This window comes from Theobroma umbraticum, unplaced genomic scaffold (genome assembly GCF_002168275.2).
Source record: "Theobroma umbraticum cultivar Fairchild unplaced genomic scaffold, ASM216827v3 scaffold_89.0, whole genome shotgun sequence".
Lineage (NCBI taxonomy): Eukaryota > Viridiplantae > Streptophyta > Magnoliopsida > Malvales > Malvaceae > Theobroma > Theobroma umbraticum.
In genome coordinates this window covers 1515361-1530575 of record NW_018397271.1, presented here as the reverse complement: position 1 = coordinate 1530575, position 15215 = coordinate 1515361, and the positions used below count along the sequence as shown (strand labels likewise).

At 33.6% G+C, this 15215-nt stretch overlaps 1 protein-coding gene across 6 annotated transcripts; it reads left to right on the top strand.

The window, feature by feature from the left end:
* Positions 1 to 7351: 7351 nt before the first annotated feature.
* Positions 7352 to 14899, top strand: LOC110426549 (transcription factor MYBC1-like). Of its 6 annotated transcripts, none has more exons than XM_089785332.1 (3): positions 7352 to 7546; positions 7666 to 8761; positions 14884 to 14899. In XM_089785332.1, the coding sequence occupies exons 1-2, from the start codon at positions 7362 to 7364 to the stop codon at positions 8747 to 8749; spliced, it is 1269 nt and encodes a 422-aa protein (XP_089641458.1). In that variant the 5' UTR covers positions 7352 to 7361; the 3' UTR covers positions 8750 to 8761; positions 14884 to 14899. The 6 variants fall into 6 exon arrangements, with proteins under 6 accessions (XP_089641458.1, XP_021297460.1, XP_089641457.1 ...); XM_021441785.2 differs by lacking the exon at positions 14884 to 14899 and adding an exon at positions 11407 to 11545; XM_089785331.1 differs by lacking the exon at positions 14884 to 14899 and adding an exon at positions 11503 to 11520.
* The last annotated feature ends 316 nt before the right edge of the window (positions 14900 to 15215 follow it).

Sequence of the window (15215 nt, the reverse complement as noted above, 5' to 3'; positions counted from 1 at the left end):
TCCTTCTCTTTTTTTTATATCGTTAAAATTGATATTCAAAACTTCCCCTTAATGAGTGCATCTAAATTTTCCTTTAATCTTTAGATCAAACTTTAATGAATGGGAATCATAAGCACTCATACACCTAAGTCATACAAGCTTATAAATATAGTTCAATAACTTCAAAAGTTAAGCTTATAATTATGTAAGAATAAATGTATGGGAGTTAAATCATATCAAGCAATGGTTAAGGATTACTCAAATAATGTTCAAGCAAATTTGATTATTTTGTCATAATCAAAACTATAATAATTTTAAAGCTAACAAATATCATTATCAATAAAGCTTTGCCAAGGCTTTTTGCACTTGTTGTGACTAGACATGAGGATTTTGTGATCTAGTAGGTACAAGCATGATCACATGTAATAACATGGCTATCTTCATTACTCATGATTTTAATTATTTTCATTGATATGTAAGCAAAGTTTCAAATTTCCAAACAAATAAACATATATTTATCAAGAATATGCAGGCATTGAATTTTGTTCATGTATGCGATTTCTAAATGACCCATGATTCATGTGTGATACCATTTGTTCTGAAATATTGAAAATAAACCACTCAACTCATGAATATATCTAATGTAAACATCCAAGCATCAATGAATAACAATTGTTAAGATTCAAGAAATAATCATTCAATTATGTCTCATTAGATATTCATTGCTAAGTCTAGCTATAGGCCATTTTTCATATTAAAGCAAGTCATTCATGATAGCCTATAAGCTAATGCTTGATGCAGACATGTCTTTAGATCATGCAATCATTAAGCTCATGGAGGACATAGTTAACATTCAAAACCACATTCAAAAGATTCTTCAACTATGCCAACACAATGTATATCATGATCTAACTGGACAATTTAAATTTCTAATTCAAAAGCATAACCCAAGTGAAGTTATACGCTTCAAATCTTAAGGTCAAGCAAGAGGAAATATCATGTAAGCATGAGACTTGACCAAAGTGATTGATGAACCAAGAATATTTCTCATGAAGTTGAAAGAGTTCCTCAATAATCAATATTATATGCTTAATCAAGGAATTGTTCTTGAAATAAACATTTAAGCAGAAACAGAAGGCATTTTTCAAGAATTGTTCCTAGACTAAACATTTGAACATTTCACTAGTAACAAAAGATATTTCAATGCAAGCACATGAATATACAAATGGAACAACAAGTTTAAGCATTTTCATCATGTGATAAACTTGTTCAAGCTATATATCAATATAAGCTTAAGCATGGCCAATAATTTTCTCCGATAAGCTCACATTGAAGGAACTAATTTAAGTAGTCAAATATTATTATGCTCAAATTATCATCATATTATTCTCAACAAATCACTTATGTTCAAGTGTAAGTGCATTTCATGTTCACATTTATTGCTACCGATATTTTTCACAATCAAAATTCAAACAAATATTTTAAAGCAAATGCAAGGAAAACCACACTAAATGCTCAAATAAGTAACTCACAATCAATCATGCATTCTTTAAGTTTAAAAGAAATAAAGAAGTAAGTATTGCTTATTTTCCAATTTATGGTCAATTTTTAACTTGTTTCTCCTTGTACTTGCATACCTATAAAGATCATTTTCACTTGACATTTGGTATCCAAATTACTTTGGATCCTTGAGAGTTACCTTAAATAAATGTATGCAAGAAATAATAAATTTAACAATGAATGTAATAGAAATTTATGAGTTTATAAGAGTTCTTACTCTTAATTTCTTATATGTCCTTTCCTTTAACAATACTTTTCAATTTGTCGTTTTCTTTTTCTAATTGCTCATAATTTCTTTAAAGTATTTCAACATTAATTTTTACTTGACTGTTTACTTCTATCAATGATTCATTTTCAATCTTAAGATTTGAAATTTTCTCCTTTTGACTGAAGCTTAGATCTTGAAATGAAAGAGCTAGCTTTTCAAACAAACTTTCTAATCCACTATTTGTAAAGACAAGTGATTCATGAGATGAAAATCCTATCTCATAGCTTGATATTGAATCTTGGAATTGTCTATTCTCTTCATCTTCACTTGATGAACTTTCATTCATAAGATCATCTTCTTCCAATTCTCTTTCATGAGCTTCACTATATAGCTCTCTTAACTTTTTCCAAATTTCCTTGGCACTTCCACAATTTTGAACTTGATCACGTTGCCTTTCTCCAAGTGCACTAAGGATACTATGCATGGCTTTGGCATTGGATTCAATCGAATCTAAATCATGTGAATTCCATTCATCCATTTCCTTTTAATTTTTCTATGGACCATCTTTCAATTTTTATCCAGGTTTTATAGTTGTTTGCAATGACAAAATGCCTTATTCTATATCTTTATATGAAGAAGTCTTCACCATTAAATTTTGGAGGCTCATAAGGAAGTGGTCCTTCTTCAATTGTTGACTCATGAGGGTTGATCTCCATAACTTGGTGTTGTAGTCATCAAGTGCCATGAGAAAAAGTTTGCAACTTCATCGCCTTCTTCATCTTGAGAGTTATTGCTATTACTCCAAGTGGCTTTCAGTACCTTCTTCTGGAGATTTCTTGAAGTGTTCTTATTATTGTACATGCATTCATACTTGGGGTGTCCAAACCTCTTGTAATCAAAACATAATAAGTGATTTCTTGAATATTGCTCCTTTGGCACATCCCTTTTTATAAGTTTTTTACCTCTAAAGTTTTTCTTCATGAACAAATTAAATTTCCTAGCTAACATAGCCATGTCATCTCCATTTTCACTTTCACTTCTAGTACTTTTCTCATCCACTTCAATCAAAGATTTAATGGCTAAAACTTTTTGTTTTACCTTTTCCTTCTTGGGTTCTTTTTTCTCACTTTCATGTTTAATTGACATCTCATAAGTGATAAAGGAACTTATGAGCTCTTTTAGCTTAAAATTGTTTAGGTTTCTATCCTTTTCTATAACCATGACTTTAGGTCTCCAAGACTTTTGAAGGCTATAAAAGATCTTCTTTACAAGTTGTGCATTTGGAAAATCTTTTCCTTAGGCTTTTAGACGTCCTACAATATTGGTGAATCTCTCAAACATCTCATTAATTAATTCACCCTCTTTCATCCCAAAAAGCTCATAATCATGTGTAAGCAATCCAATCTTGGATTCCTTGACTTGGTTGGTGCCTTCATAAGTGGTTTTTAAGGTGTCCCATATTTGTTTAACATTTTTACACATGGAGACTTTTTCAAATTCACTAACACATAAGGCACAAAGAAAAATATTATATGCTTTACAATATGTTTGAATTAATTTCTTATCTTTATCACTCCACTCTTTCCTATACTTATTGACTACTTTGCCATCTACCTCCTTATATGGGACTTGTGGACCAACTAAAATAACATTCTAAGCATCTAGGTCCATGGATTGTATAAACATTTTCATACGCTTTTTCCAATAAGGGTAGTTATTACCTATAAAGATAAATGGCCTTTGGATCAATTGCCTTCCACCAAGTAAATATGGTTGTCGTTAACTCCATTTTTATGATTTTGAGCTTCTACTATGGATCACTCAAGATTGCTAGACTTGCAAAACTGAGTCTTAGCTCTAATACCAATTATTAGTAGTGTAAGCTTAATGAAATTAATACTAAGAAAGGGTGAATTGGTATTTACAAATTTCCTTTAATAAATCAAGTACAAAAATCTTGTCTTTGCAATAAAAAATATTTCTTGTGTCAAACATAAAATGAGTGATTTTTCTAAGGCAAATATAAATGACAAATCACAGTACAGAAAAGTAAATCAAGACATAAGTATTTTTATAATATTTTGACATTCTCAAATGCTTATATCCACTTCCTTAGCTTACCAAGGAATTTAAAATCCACCAAGGGAAAAATGCCTTTTAATGAGTTCAAGCACAACCCTCACAATGCCTTTTTATATGAGTAAGCACAACCCTCAAAAATGCCATTTCATTAGAGTAAGCACAACCCTTACAAATGTCATTTCATGGGAGCAAGTACAACCTTTACAAATGCCTTTTTCTAGGAACAAGCATAACCTTTACAAATAGCTTTTCAAGGTTAAATTAAAACCTTTAGAAAATGGGTACAAAGTATAACAAGAGAATGTCTCACAAAGGCTGGATGCTAAGAAGTTTAAGCTTGAGTGTGAAAAGAAGTAATACTTTTTCAAGGATTTTCAAGTGAATGATTCTTCAAAGCTTGACGAAAGACTAAAATGAAGGCTAAAAGGGGAAAATAAGCTTTAGGATTTCTCTATAAGGTTTTCAAGTGAGTGTTGGTCTTCTTTTGTCTCCAAATGACCTAAAGGCGACCTTTTTATAAAAAGAATGAAGTTTGGGACCATTAAAAATAAGTTTGAATTAAATATGATCATTGTTGAAGCTTGAAGGTCAACTATAATGCTTCTAAGGTCAACTATGTTTTTCAAATTTCTCAAATTAGGGCTTTATAGCCAAGTATAACCTTCCTCTACTTGATCTGATTCTTGAGGACATTCGTTTTTCAAATTTGGGCTGAGGTAGTTGACCATGGTGAAGCCAAGGTTGATTGTGTCTTTCATTTTCCTTTTTTTTCGTGCAACAAGTTGCCAAGGTTGACTATAGAAGAGCCAGGTGGATTATGTCTATGCAATTCTTCAATTTTTTGAGTGTTTTGCTTTAGGGATGACTAACATCTCAGGGTAAACTATGTCTTTTTTTTTTCATGATTCTTCACTTGTTTTTCAATAATTCTATCTTTGAATTGACTTTTGCTCCGCTAAGGTCGACTATGGACTTGTGTCTTAAGAATTCCTTGACTTTTTGGTGCCTCTTTTCAACTATTTTTTACCTTGCCTTGTTCATATAATCAAATAATAATTCAAGGCATGTATGCTTTTTATTTACTTACTTGAATATTCATTGTTTGAAAGCTTTTGTGATAATTTCGAATGATACATGACTTTTTAAATAATTTTACGACTTTAGGAGATGAAAAACATGATTGAGACAATTTCAAATACTTAACATTAAACTCAAGATATCATACGATTTTTGTCAAATCAAAACATAATGTAACTCAAGACTAACAAAAAAAGATCAAAAGGGCTTACAATAAACAAGAAGTATATCCAACTAAAAGGATTTGAGCTAAAAATCAAAAGGGTTATCTCCTAGTTCATAGTGCTTCACTCTTATCTCTCATTAAGAGACTGATAAACTTGTATTAGTGAATTTAGAGTAGTGAGTGATCAGTTAAACATTTGTTTTAGTTGCAAGCTTGTGAGATTGAATGTGGGAAACACTCTTTTGGAATTATCTTTCAAACTTTTGAGTTTTGGATAGCTTATCTTGTAAATACTTAATTGAAGTATTAGATACTTTGATTCAAAAAAATTGCATTCAAAATCGTTGACAAGAGTTATCAAAGAAGTAGATATAGGTCAAAGAGATTCATACCATTATAAATAACTATCCATTGTTTACTTCTCTCACTCCTTCCTTACTTTGTGAACTATTTCCTTATTTATTAACTTTCATTCCTGTGAAACTTTCAAATTTCTTTTTAAAAGTGCTATTCAGCCTTTTAGTTAGCCCACTTAGGACCAATTAACTTAAAATTGTTTATATTTTTGAGTTTGTAAGTGGGAAGCAATTATTTGCAACAAATACGTTGTGTTAGGATAAAAAAAATATCAAACGTCTTGAAACAACATCTTTAAATTAAAGATCAACCGTAAAACATAAAAATGAAAATATCATAAATAATAATAAATTTTATATTAATATAGTTTTATATAATTACACTTTACGTGTGAGAGATGTTTTTTTTATCAATAATTAATTAATTTTAATTCAAATGTTCACAAAGTTATAATGGATTTAAAGCAAACTCAATCTTCATTACCCTACGGAAGGAAACAAATAAGGTGGTACAATGTGTTTGATACAAAAAGGTAATTGTGTGTTACAAAAGTTCAATTAGTAGATACATTTACTAGCTTGTTATAATACAAAATATTGCTTTGTTTTGTAGAAGAAAAGATAAAAAATTAAATAAAAAGACAGACTCATTGGGACTAGAAGGGCTGCATCAGAACAGTGAACGAGTAGATTTTCCGCCGAAGAATGAAAAGAAATATCGCAAAGGGGACAAACTTTGCATCCATCATCCATGTAGATATAAAGTTAAGCCTCTACCAGTTTGGGCCACAAATAGCAACCGTACATGGTTGGGACACGCGTGAGAGGACGCGTCTCGTCTACTACCTGTGAGCATTTGGTTGCTGATTGCTGATGGCTGTGTCAGACCCAGATAGACGAATTACCAATGAACGAGTTCCACCATACACGACCATAATCTGTTTGTCTCATATCATGGACATGCGTGCTGTCACGCACTATGCAGAAACAGAGGGAATGGGAAGGATGATGCCAAAGGAAGGCCCCAGAGGCCAAGCCTAGGGCAAATTGCCTACCCAACCAAAACAAAACTTCTCGCAGTAATAATAAAAATAATAACATCTTAAAATCTTTGTAACAATCCCTTGCTTTGACTTCATAATTTTAAAATATTAAATTAATAAAATGCTTATAAAATAAGTGAAACCAATCAAATTGTAATAAAAAAACAAAAATAATCGAACTCGATCGGTTCAATTAGTTATTTTTTGACTAGGATAAAAATAAATTTTAAATATTTTTGAAAATATTGAAAATATTTATATATCTAAAAATATATTATTTAGATAGTTTCATTGTAAATTTCAAACAAAAAAATAATTCGAAACAATAAAATAAATTGATTTTTCTAATTGACTAATATCAAAATTGAAAAAATCAATTCGAATCAATCGAATTTAATCAATTTAGATAAATTATTTCTATTTTAATCAATCAATGCTCACCCTTACAATTAATTTTTCAATTCAAAGTTCCTCTCTGGGATTCTAATCTTTCAAGTGGTACAAGCATTTTTAAAAATATATGAAAACAAACATTTAATTTGAAATGATAAATTAATGGGTAATAATAATAATGATGATGATATAAAGATTTATATTTGATGTATTGTTAGCATGTGAATTTTGTACACCATGAGTGAATGAAATGTTGTGACTTTCTGAATACATAAATTTAAAAATTAAAAACATTCAAAACAAATATTCATAAATTTAAAAATATTTGCTTTGAAAGATTTTTAAATTTTTATTTTAACATATTTAATAGATGTACTTTGAAGTATATTACCAACATGACAAGTTACCTTAATTGAATATTAACCCATAAGATAGTGTACGGCGATGTTATCCAACGTTTGCATCGTGAAAAAGAAAAACAAAATGAAAATATCCAAATGAGAGAGAATTTAAGAAAAGCATCAGACACAGTACTCATAATAAAAGCTGAAAAGAAGAAAACAAGATCCACCTCGAACCTCTCTCCACTCTCATCAATCCCCTCTCTCTCTTCTGATTCTGACCTCGAATCCGTGCTCTCCGGCCTGCGGAGAGGGGAGGAAAGCGCATCTGCCTTTTGTGGGTATTGCCTTGCTTGCTCTTCTTTGAATTTGACTTTCCAATCATGCTGTTTTGTTCTTTTAATCATATCCCAGTCCTATGAATAGATTCTGAGATTCGATGATGTTCTGTATGTTGCAGGAGCACCAGCAGCAGCAGCACAGTTGGGAGCTGTTGGTCCAAATTTAGGTTTCGATTTGTTGCTTTTGCAGAATTTAGTTGTAATAACAACTATAATTATTATCACAATTTGTGCATAATGACGGACGAAGACTCAAATTGGTTCGCAAGATGGGAGGAAGAGCTGCCATCACCGGAAGAGCTGATGCCTCTTTCGCAAACCCTAATCACACCTGATCTTGCTCTCGCCTTCGACATTCGAAACCCAAACCACCACCACCACCACCACCTTCAACAACAACAACAACAACAACAACAGCCACAGCCACCGCCTCCTCCTCCACCCTCCGCAGCCGGGCAGCCTCCTTCTCAGCCCACTTCGGCCGAATTTGCTGCCGATTCCGGTGACTTGGGGTCCGGGGCTGCTGGAGATGAGCCCGCACGCACTCTCAAGCGGCCTCGCCTTGTGTGGACCCCACAGCTACACAAGAGATTCGTTGACGCCGTGGCTCATTTGGGGATAAAGAACGCCGTCCCCAAGACCATAATGCAGTTTATGAGTGTTGATGGTTTGACCAGAGAAAACGTTGCTAGTCATTTGCAGAAATATCGCCTTTATTTGAAGAGAATGCAAGGCTTATCTGGTGGTGGAGGTGGTGGCGGCGGTGGCGCCAACGGTGGAGCTGGTGGTGCCAGTTTGAGTGCCACGGCTGATCCGGTGACTGACCATCTGTTTGCAAGCTCACCGGTTCCACCGCACTTTCTTCATCCGGGTAGGAGTAATTCAGAGCATTTCTTGCCGTTTGTACCAGTGCCAGCACTGCAGCATCACCACCATCACCAGCAACAGCAGATAGTGGCAGCGGCAGTAGGACATCCACATCTGCAGACTCCGTATCATAGACAAATGGGGCATTTTGGATCATCCCCAAATGGCCAATTCGAGCACCCCTTCTTAGGCAGGCAGACGCAGCAACCAATGCATAGAATGGGAGGGGCACCCGTGCATAATCAAGTTCCCAGTAGTTATGTGGAAGATTTGGAATCTGCCAATGGGAATGGTGGAAGGAAGGTTCTTACTTTATTTCCAACTGGGGATGATTGATTCAAAACTTTGGTAATTATTGACATTCCATTTTCATCATTCAACTTTTCTTCTTTTATTTTGATTACTCCTTTTGTTTGAGTTCATCATGTAGAGTCTTGGTCGGTGGGTGGTCATTTGTCTTTTTATCTTTTATCTTTTTTCTTTTTTTTTCTTGTAAGTGATCTTGACGGGGAGGTGGTAATTGGCAATGGACTTCAATTTCTTAATCTGAATTTTCAACTTGAGCTAGTGGGGAGTGTTACTTAATCTGGTATTCTTTTACCACACTCCGTCAGGCATTAGAGTTGGTTGCCATGTCCGTTGTTTTATAATCTTCAGTTCTGCAGACTTCTACCCTTGTAATTAAGTTGTCAGTGGCAGTCTGTGTTCTCGGTCAGCTTCTGGTGACGGATATTGATCGTGATGTCACTCTAAGCGACAAAAAGTTCCTAAGCTTATCAATGTTCGCAATTACTTTGGTCTGGTGCTATTGGATTAATCTGGACTGCTTAAAGGTTGTGTTACCCCATTATTATTTGGGATCAGCTCATTTTACTTGAATTTTGGAGTCTGCTTGCCTGGGGGGTCCTTCAGCCATCAAGGTGGTTTTGAGGCAACATGACTAAATTTTGAGCTTGCTGGTGGGAAAAATAATGCTTACATCCCTTGTTGGTGTCTTTGTTTCTTATATTGAGGTTCTCCAGTTTCCAAAATTCTCTTCTGTGTTAATCATTTTGTCTTCTTAGTTAAGTGTTATGTAGAGGTAAGTTGTAATTGTACATTGTGTAACTCCATAGAAGACTTTGGACCCTTGATATGAAGGGTGTCTTTCAGGGATCTCTGACTTTTTTTTATGTTAATTTTATTCTAATCCCCATGAACATTAGCTGGATTTTCCGAATTTCACAACATCTCTAACTTTTTGCGTTGTTGTTGAATGAAATAAATTGTGCAGTGTGAAGTAGGACACTTAGCATTTGTGATGAAAGCATCATGCAAGAATTCATTTGCATACTGCTGAAACATATGATCTTCGATCTTCATTCTCAGTCATTTGTGGCTGAAATATTAATCACCTGAAACTAGAAGGCAGTTGATAAAATTCTAACCAGAAGTTATCTTTTGTTGTAAAACAAACAGAGAAGAATTTTGGTGTCAATTTTCGGCACATTGAGAGTGAGCAAAATCTTTGTGGTCAGAGTACATAATCCATTTTCATTGAGCTATTTTATTACCTTTTCAGTTCATATATGATTGTTTAAACCTTTGGATGTTTTTCATTTTTTTGAGAAAACTATGTTATCTTTTCCTTTTCTTGAATCTTTATCTTCTGGTTTAGTGACATTTTGAACTTCTGAGCATGGGCTGTTATCTATGCAAGTAAACAGAACATAGACCATACATCCTCTTCATAATTATCTTTAAATTTTCAAAACTGGGACAGATTTCCAATAAAGGATTCTGTCATATCAACTTCCAAGATAACTTGTGATTACAGTACATACCTGTAATTTCTAAGGTAGATAAGTAGTGACCTAATCTATTGATCACATTTGAAACCTAACCTTGTGATTGGTCATGGTTGTCTACTTTAGCCTTTAAGTGTTTGTTGAGTACATTCTAATTGTTGTTATAGGTAATTAATATGTGATCTGACAATCTGAAATGTATGTTTCTCCATTTAATTTACCACAGTTGCATGATGTTCCTGGTCTGTACTTTTTTTCCCCCTTTTTTTGGTTAATTCTTCTCATTGTCTAGATTTTGCGTACATCTTTTAATGTGGACCTAGAGGTAAGCATGGCAGTTAATCTTTTAACAGCTGATTGAACTTGAGAAGTTTTGCTTAGGGAAATATATGAGATTGAGTTCTGTGGTTCATTGCATAGCTGCGATGAAGAATTTCTCTGCTTATGTTCTGAATGGGTGAGAACAGAAACAATATATCCTTAAGTAACTCAACAATAGCTTTAACAAGTTGGTGATACTTTTGAACTTGCTGAAAAATCTGCTTCTGCAGACTTCTTTGGAGTCAACTGTGGATTAGACACAAAGTGGCATCTGGGCAACTAGGGTTGAAAAATCTATAATTTTCAGAATTTCATTCGATAGAATGATATTTCATATCTATAGCTACATGGTATTTCAATGTTTTAACGTCTCATTCAGTTTGATATTGTCCTGGAGGGCATCGGTATTTGCAATGAAATTAGAATTTAACATATTTTTTATGTCCACTAGTTACTATGAACACCAACTAGTTGCGCTTCAGATCTTAATGTATCGTTAGGTTTTGATAGCTAGGGTGCTTTGATTAGTATCTGTTTTTTGGTCAGTGGTTTCTTATAAAAAGCTATAGTAAGTGGAAGATTTAGCATTGTGAAAGGTTTGGATGTACCCTTTTCCTTTGCCATTTTAGGAATAATTTTAGATAACTTGTTGGATAAATGGAGTGTGCAACTCTTGGATACCAGTGTATTTTTTTGTTCAATATACCATAACTGCTTATGCAGCTGGGTTTGGAGGTTGCTAGTTGGAGCAACTTTCCTCCCCTCATTACCTGTGACTAATTGTTTAGCAAATGGCTTATTATAGTTGTTAACACTTATTAGCTTTAGTCTAGATATATTGCCGCAGATTGTTATAACATTCTCCAAAATTGTTGCTCTTAACAGATACCAATCTCATTCACTCTGATACTCAGAGAAATAGCACATTCAACTGAGACTTATTTCTGGCTCGTAGTGATTGGAATATAGTGATGCTCTCAGGTTCAGTGTTGGAATCTGAGTGATGATCCAATTCTCGGAAACAAGCGCAGACCTTTATCATGACTTGGTATTACTACGATCACACCTGAATGAACAATGATCATGCATCATTGCTCGGAAGCCTTCATGGTATGGATAATGGATAACATGTCAGATCTTGCGGCTGCATTTGTAGTAATAAACGTACACTCATTTAACAATGAGTAGTAAATTTGATCTATGCATAAGCTCAAGGCTTTAAATGTCAGGCGATTTTCCTAAATAATAAACCATTAGCTGTCAAGGCAAAGGTGTTCATCATCTTGAAATTTAAAATGAAATGGTAGTAACATGGGCAGTAGAGCAAGAGGCCAACCCCTCCATGTTTCTCCTCTTATCTCTACCCTTTTTCTTCTATAATTACTGGATACAAGGGAAACTGTCAATCACCCAAAATCTGAAAACAGTCTAAAATACATCAACCTCGAATGCCTTGAAACAAACCCACTAAAATGTAAGACTTTGTAAACCTGAATAATTGAAGGAAATGATCAGCTATGTATCAGGGGAATAGGTGCCGACTCGCCGACCTAGAAAAAAGGGGTGCCCACTTTTTTATCATAAAGTAATATTAATAAAAAAGTTGATGAGAATATTCCGAATAATTCAATACAATAAGTAATAATATTAATGAAATAAAAGTTTTCTTATATTCTGAGAACAGAAAATCTCAAAACCCAAAAGAATTGGAACTAGAAAAATCCTGAACCCATGGGAAGTGATCTCATCCAATTTCCAAACCCAGATGTCGGATTGCTGCCTCTTACGCTTTTGGCTATTAAACCTTACTATTTTATCAAATGTTTGAACTGTGAAGACAGGCACAGAGAGGTAGAGTTCAATTGTTCTGGCACTGCAGAATCAGACTCCAGAGATTAAAAAAAAATAAAAAAGAAAACGAAAAGAAAACACTAAAGACAGGGTGTCTTGACTTGATGCGGTTCACCAAATTTTCTTTATTCTTGTGGCGCCCCCTATTGCTGAGGCTAATATTTTCAGATGCAAACCCTGTCAAAAGCATGTGGAAGACACCCTGGATCTCACTTAATTATTGGGCATTAGTTTAAGGAAACTTGGGACACCAAGCTTCTTGGCGAAACATGACAAACAGCTTTGTCTCCGACTCTGAAGGAAAATCAGACCAAATCTGGCTGTATACCCTAATAGAAAATTTTACGATCCATGAAACCAGAGATATTTTAGATGCGGAGGATTTTGTTTCCATTTTAGCCTTATAATAGACCATATTTAACAAATATGCCTTTAAGAATAATATTTTCAGATTTGCTTACGTGATTATAAATTGTTACTATTGCTATTGCTTCCCATACAATGTCTACATGGCAAGTTGTGGATCTGATCTGCATGCACGGAGGATGGCCATCATCGCATCCATTTCAGTTGCATTTTAAGTTCTTTATTTTCTTTTAATTAGTATTTGTCTGTCTTTATTGAGTTTTGGTTTGGTTAAAATTTGAAATTTTATTTGCTTAGAATTTTAATTTGTTGTCAATGTTGAATAGTTACACAGTTTTAAAATTATTGTCTCACATTAAGTGTTAATCTTATTTTACATTAAATTTTTTTATTATAAAAGTGAATCTTTAGACTTTAGATGTTAGGTAGTGCTGTTAAGAGCTATAGAGAAAGAATATCTTGTAACTTTATTTTTTATTTTAGATGGAAATAGAATAAGCCTACGTGATTTTTCTTTTGAGACTATTGAGAGAATATGTAAAAGTGGTCTTTGACTTGGTTTGGGAGATCGTAGTCAAAAATCTATTTTACTCCGTAGACGTAAGCAAGTAGTACAATCATATAAATTTTTCTTTTTTTCTATTTGCTTATTTTCTGTGGGATTTATCTTTGTTGTTTCATAAGAAAATTTTAGAACAAATTGGTGTCAAAGCTTTCAGTTTAGTAATCAAGATTCAAAAAAAAAATGTTAAACATTACTGCTTCTATGAATTTATCAATTTAGAAGTTTGATAAGAAGACTAATTTCATGCTATGGTAGAGAAGGATGAAAGATCTACTTGTGTCGAAGGTTCGATGAGTTCCTTGTTAGAAAAAGAGAAAAGGCAATCGGATGACATGAAGGATGTTGAATGGGTAAAGTTTGAAGGAAGGCATGTTAGCACTATTTGGTTATGCATTGGGGGTAATATGTTTGATAATTTTATTTATGAGGAATCCATTCTAGAGCTGTGGGCAAGATTTATTAGGAGAAGGCATTTTGTTTCTTACTTGTCTTTTAGACTTTTATGAGGTATTTATGGAATCTTTAATTTTGTTTATGAAAAATTTGTGGAATCTCTAATTAGTGAGAAGGAAACAATAATGTTAGAGCAAATACAAACAACATTGATATCATGTGAAGTTCAAAGAAAGTAAGAAAAGGGGGTAGAGATTCAATTAACTTGGCATTATGTCACGATCCAATCTCGGGCCATAACTAATGCATGGGCTCAATAGGCAAAGCCCACTAGACCCAAGCAAGCCTTTCACTGCTCTATATTCATGAACCTGTCACATCATTAATATACATTTCATATCAACCATCTATAGCTATTAACCATCATATGTGAGTGTATGTGTGTGTCTATATATATATATATATCAACTCTGAAATGTCATACATTAAACATATCACAATATTTATAAAATTCATCTAAGTCTCAGACCCTTGCCAATGCATGGCTACGTCATCCTCTATACTAGACATCTAACATATACAAAATAAGCCAGAATTGACACATGAATAATGTTGTGACTTTAAGTATGAGTTATCTAGTGAATGCCAAAATTTACCTACGAGTAGCTGGGTGTAGATCTCCTCAAGCTATGATCCAACTACCTCTGGATCTGAAAACTAAAAATATGAAATTTGAAAGGCGAGCATAAAATTTAGTGAGGGACATAGGAAGGGAAACAAAGCATATATAGGGAGAAGTACTTCACAAAACTATGCCATTTCCTTTGAAACCATGCATTTTTTGTTTTAAAACCAAATCCATAATGTGATACAACTATCAAACCACTATTGAATCCATTTCATGTTTCAATTTGAGGTAGCAAGGTCTTTCTAAGTACAATAAGGTTAAATTTCACTAAAACATCAAATTTAGATTGTAGAAAGGTAACACTATTTTATGGGGTTATTTTGTCACATTTTAAGCATAAAAGTTACCTGAATCCTTGAGTTTTGATTTGAAATTGTCACATTTTAGTGGTTTCTTTTAAGTTTATTTTAATTGCATTATGTAGTTTGATTTTGATTAGATTTTCTGTTGATTAAATCATTTTATCATGATAGCAACTTAGTTTGTTTGATCTTGAAAGGTGCTCGATCAAATGGCTTAAAAATGGACAAGAAAACCAAAGCAAATACAAAATGCAACAAGCAAAATGTCATGGCCTTGGGAACTTAGGTGCTACAGCCCCAAGAGGTGATGCATATGGTGCACCAACTCGAGGCCGCAGCACCAAGGGAGCAACATGTGAGCCAAAATTCGAGAATTCAAGGTTAAGGCGTAGAAAAATGGAGGCCATGGTGTTGACAAGACAACTTTATGTGAATTTGAGTTAAATTAGGGTTTTGGAGGCTATAAAAAGGAAATTTGAAACAAGTATTCAGCATGCTTAAAACTAGGGTTTCTCTGAAGGAAAAGTAG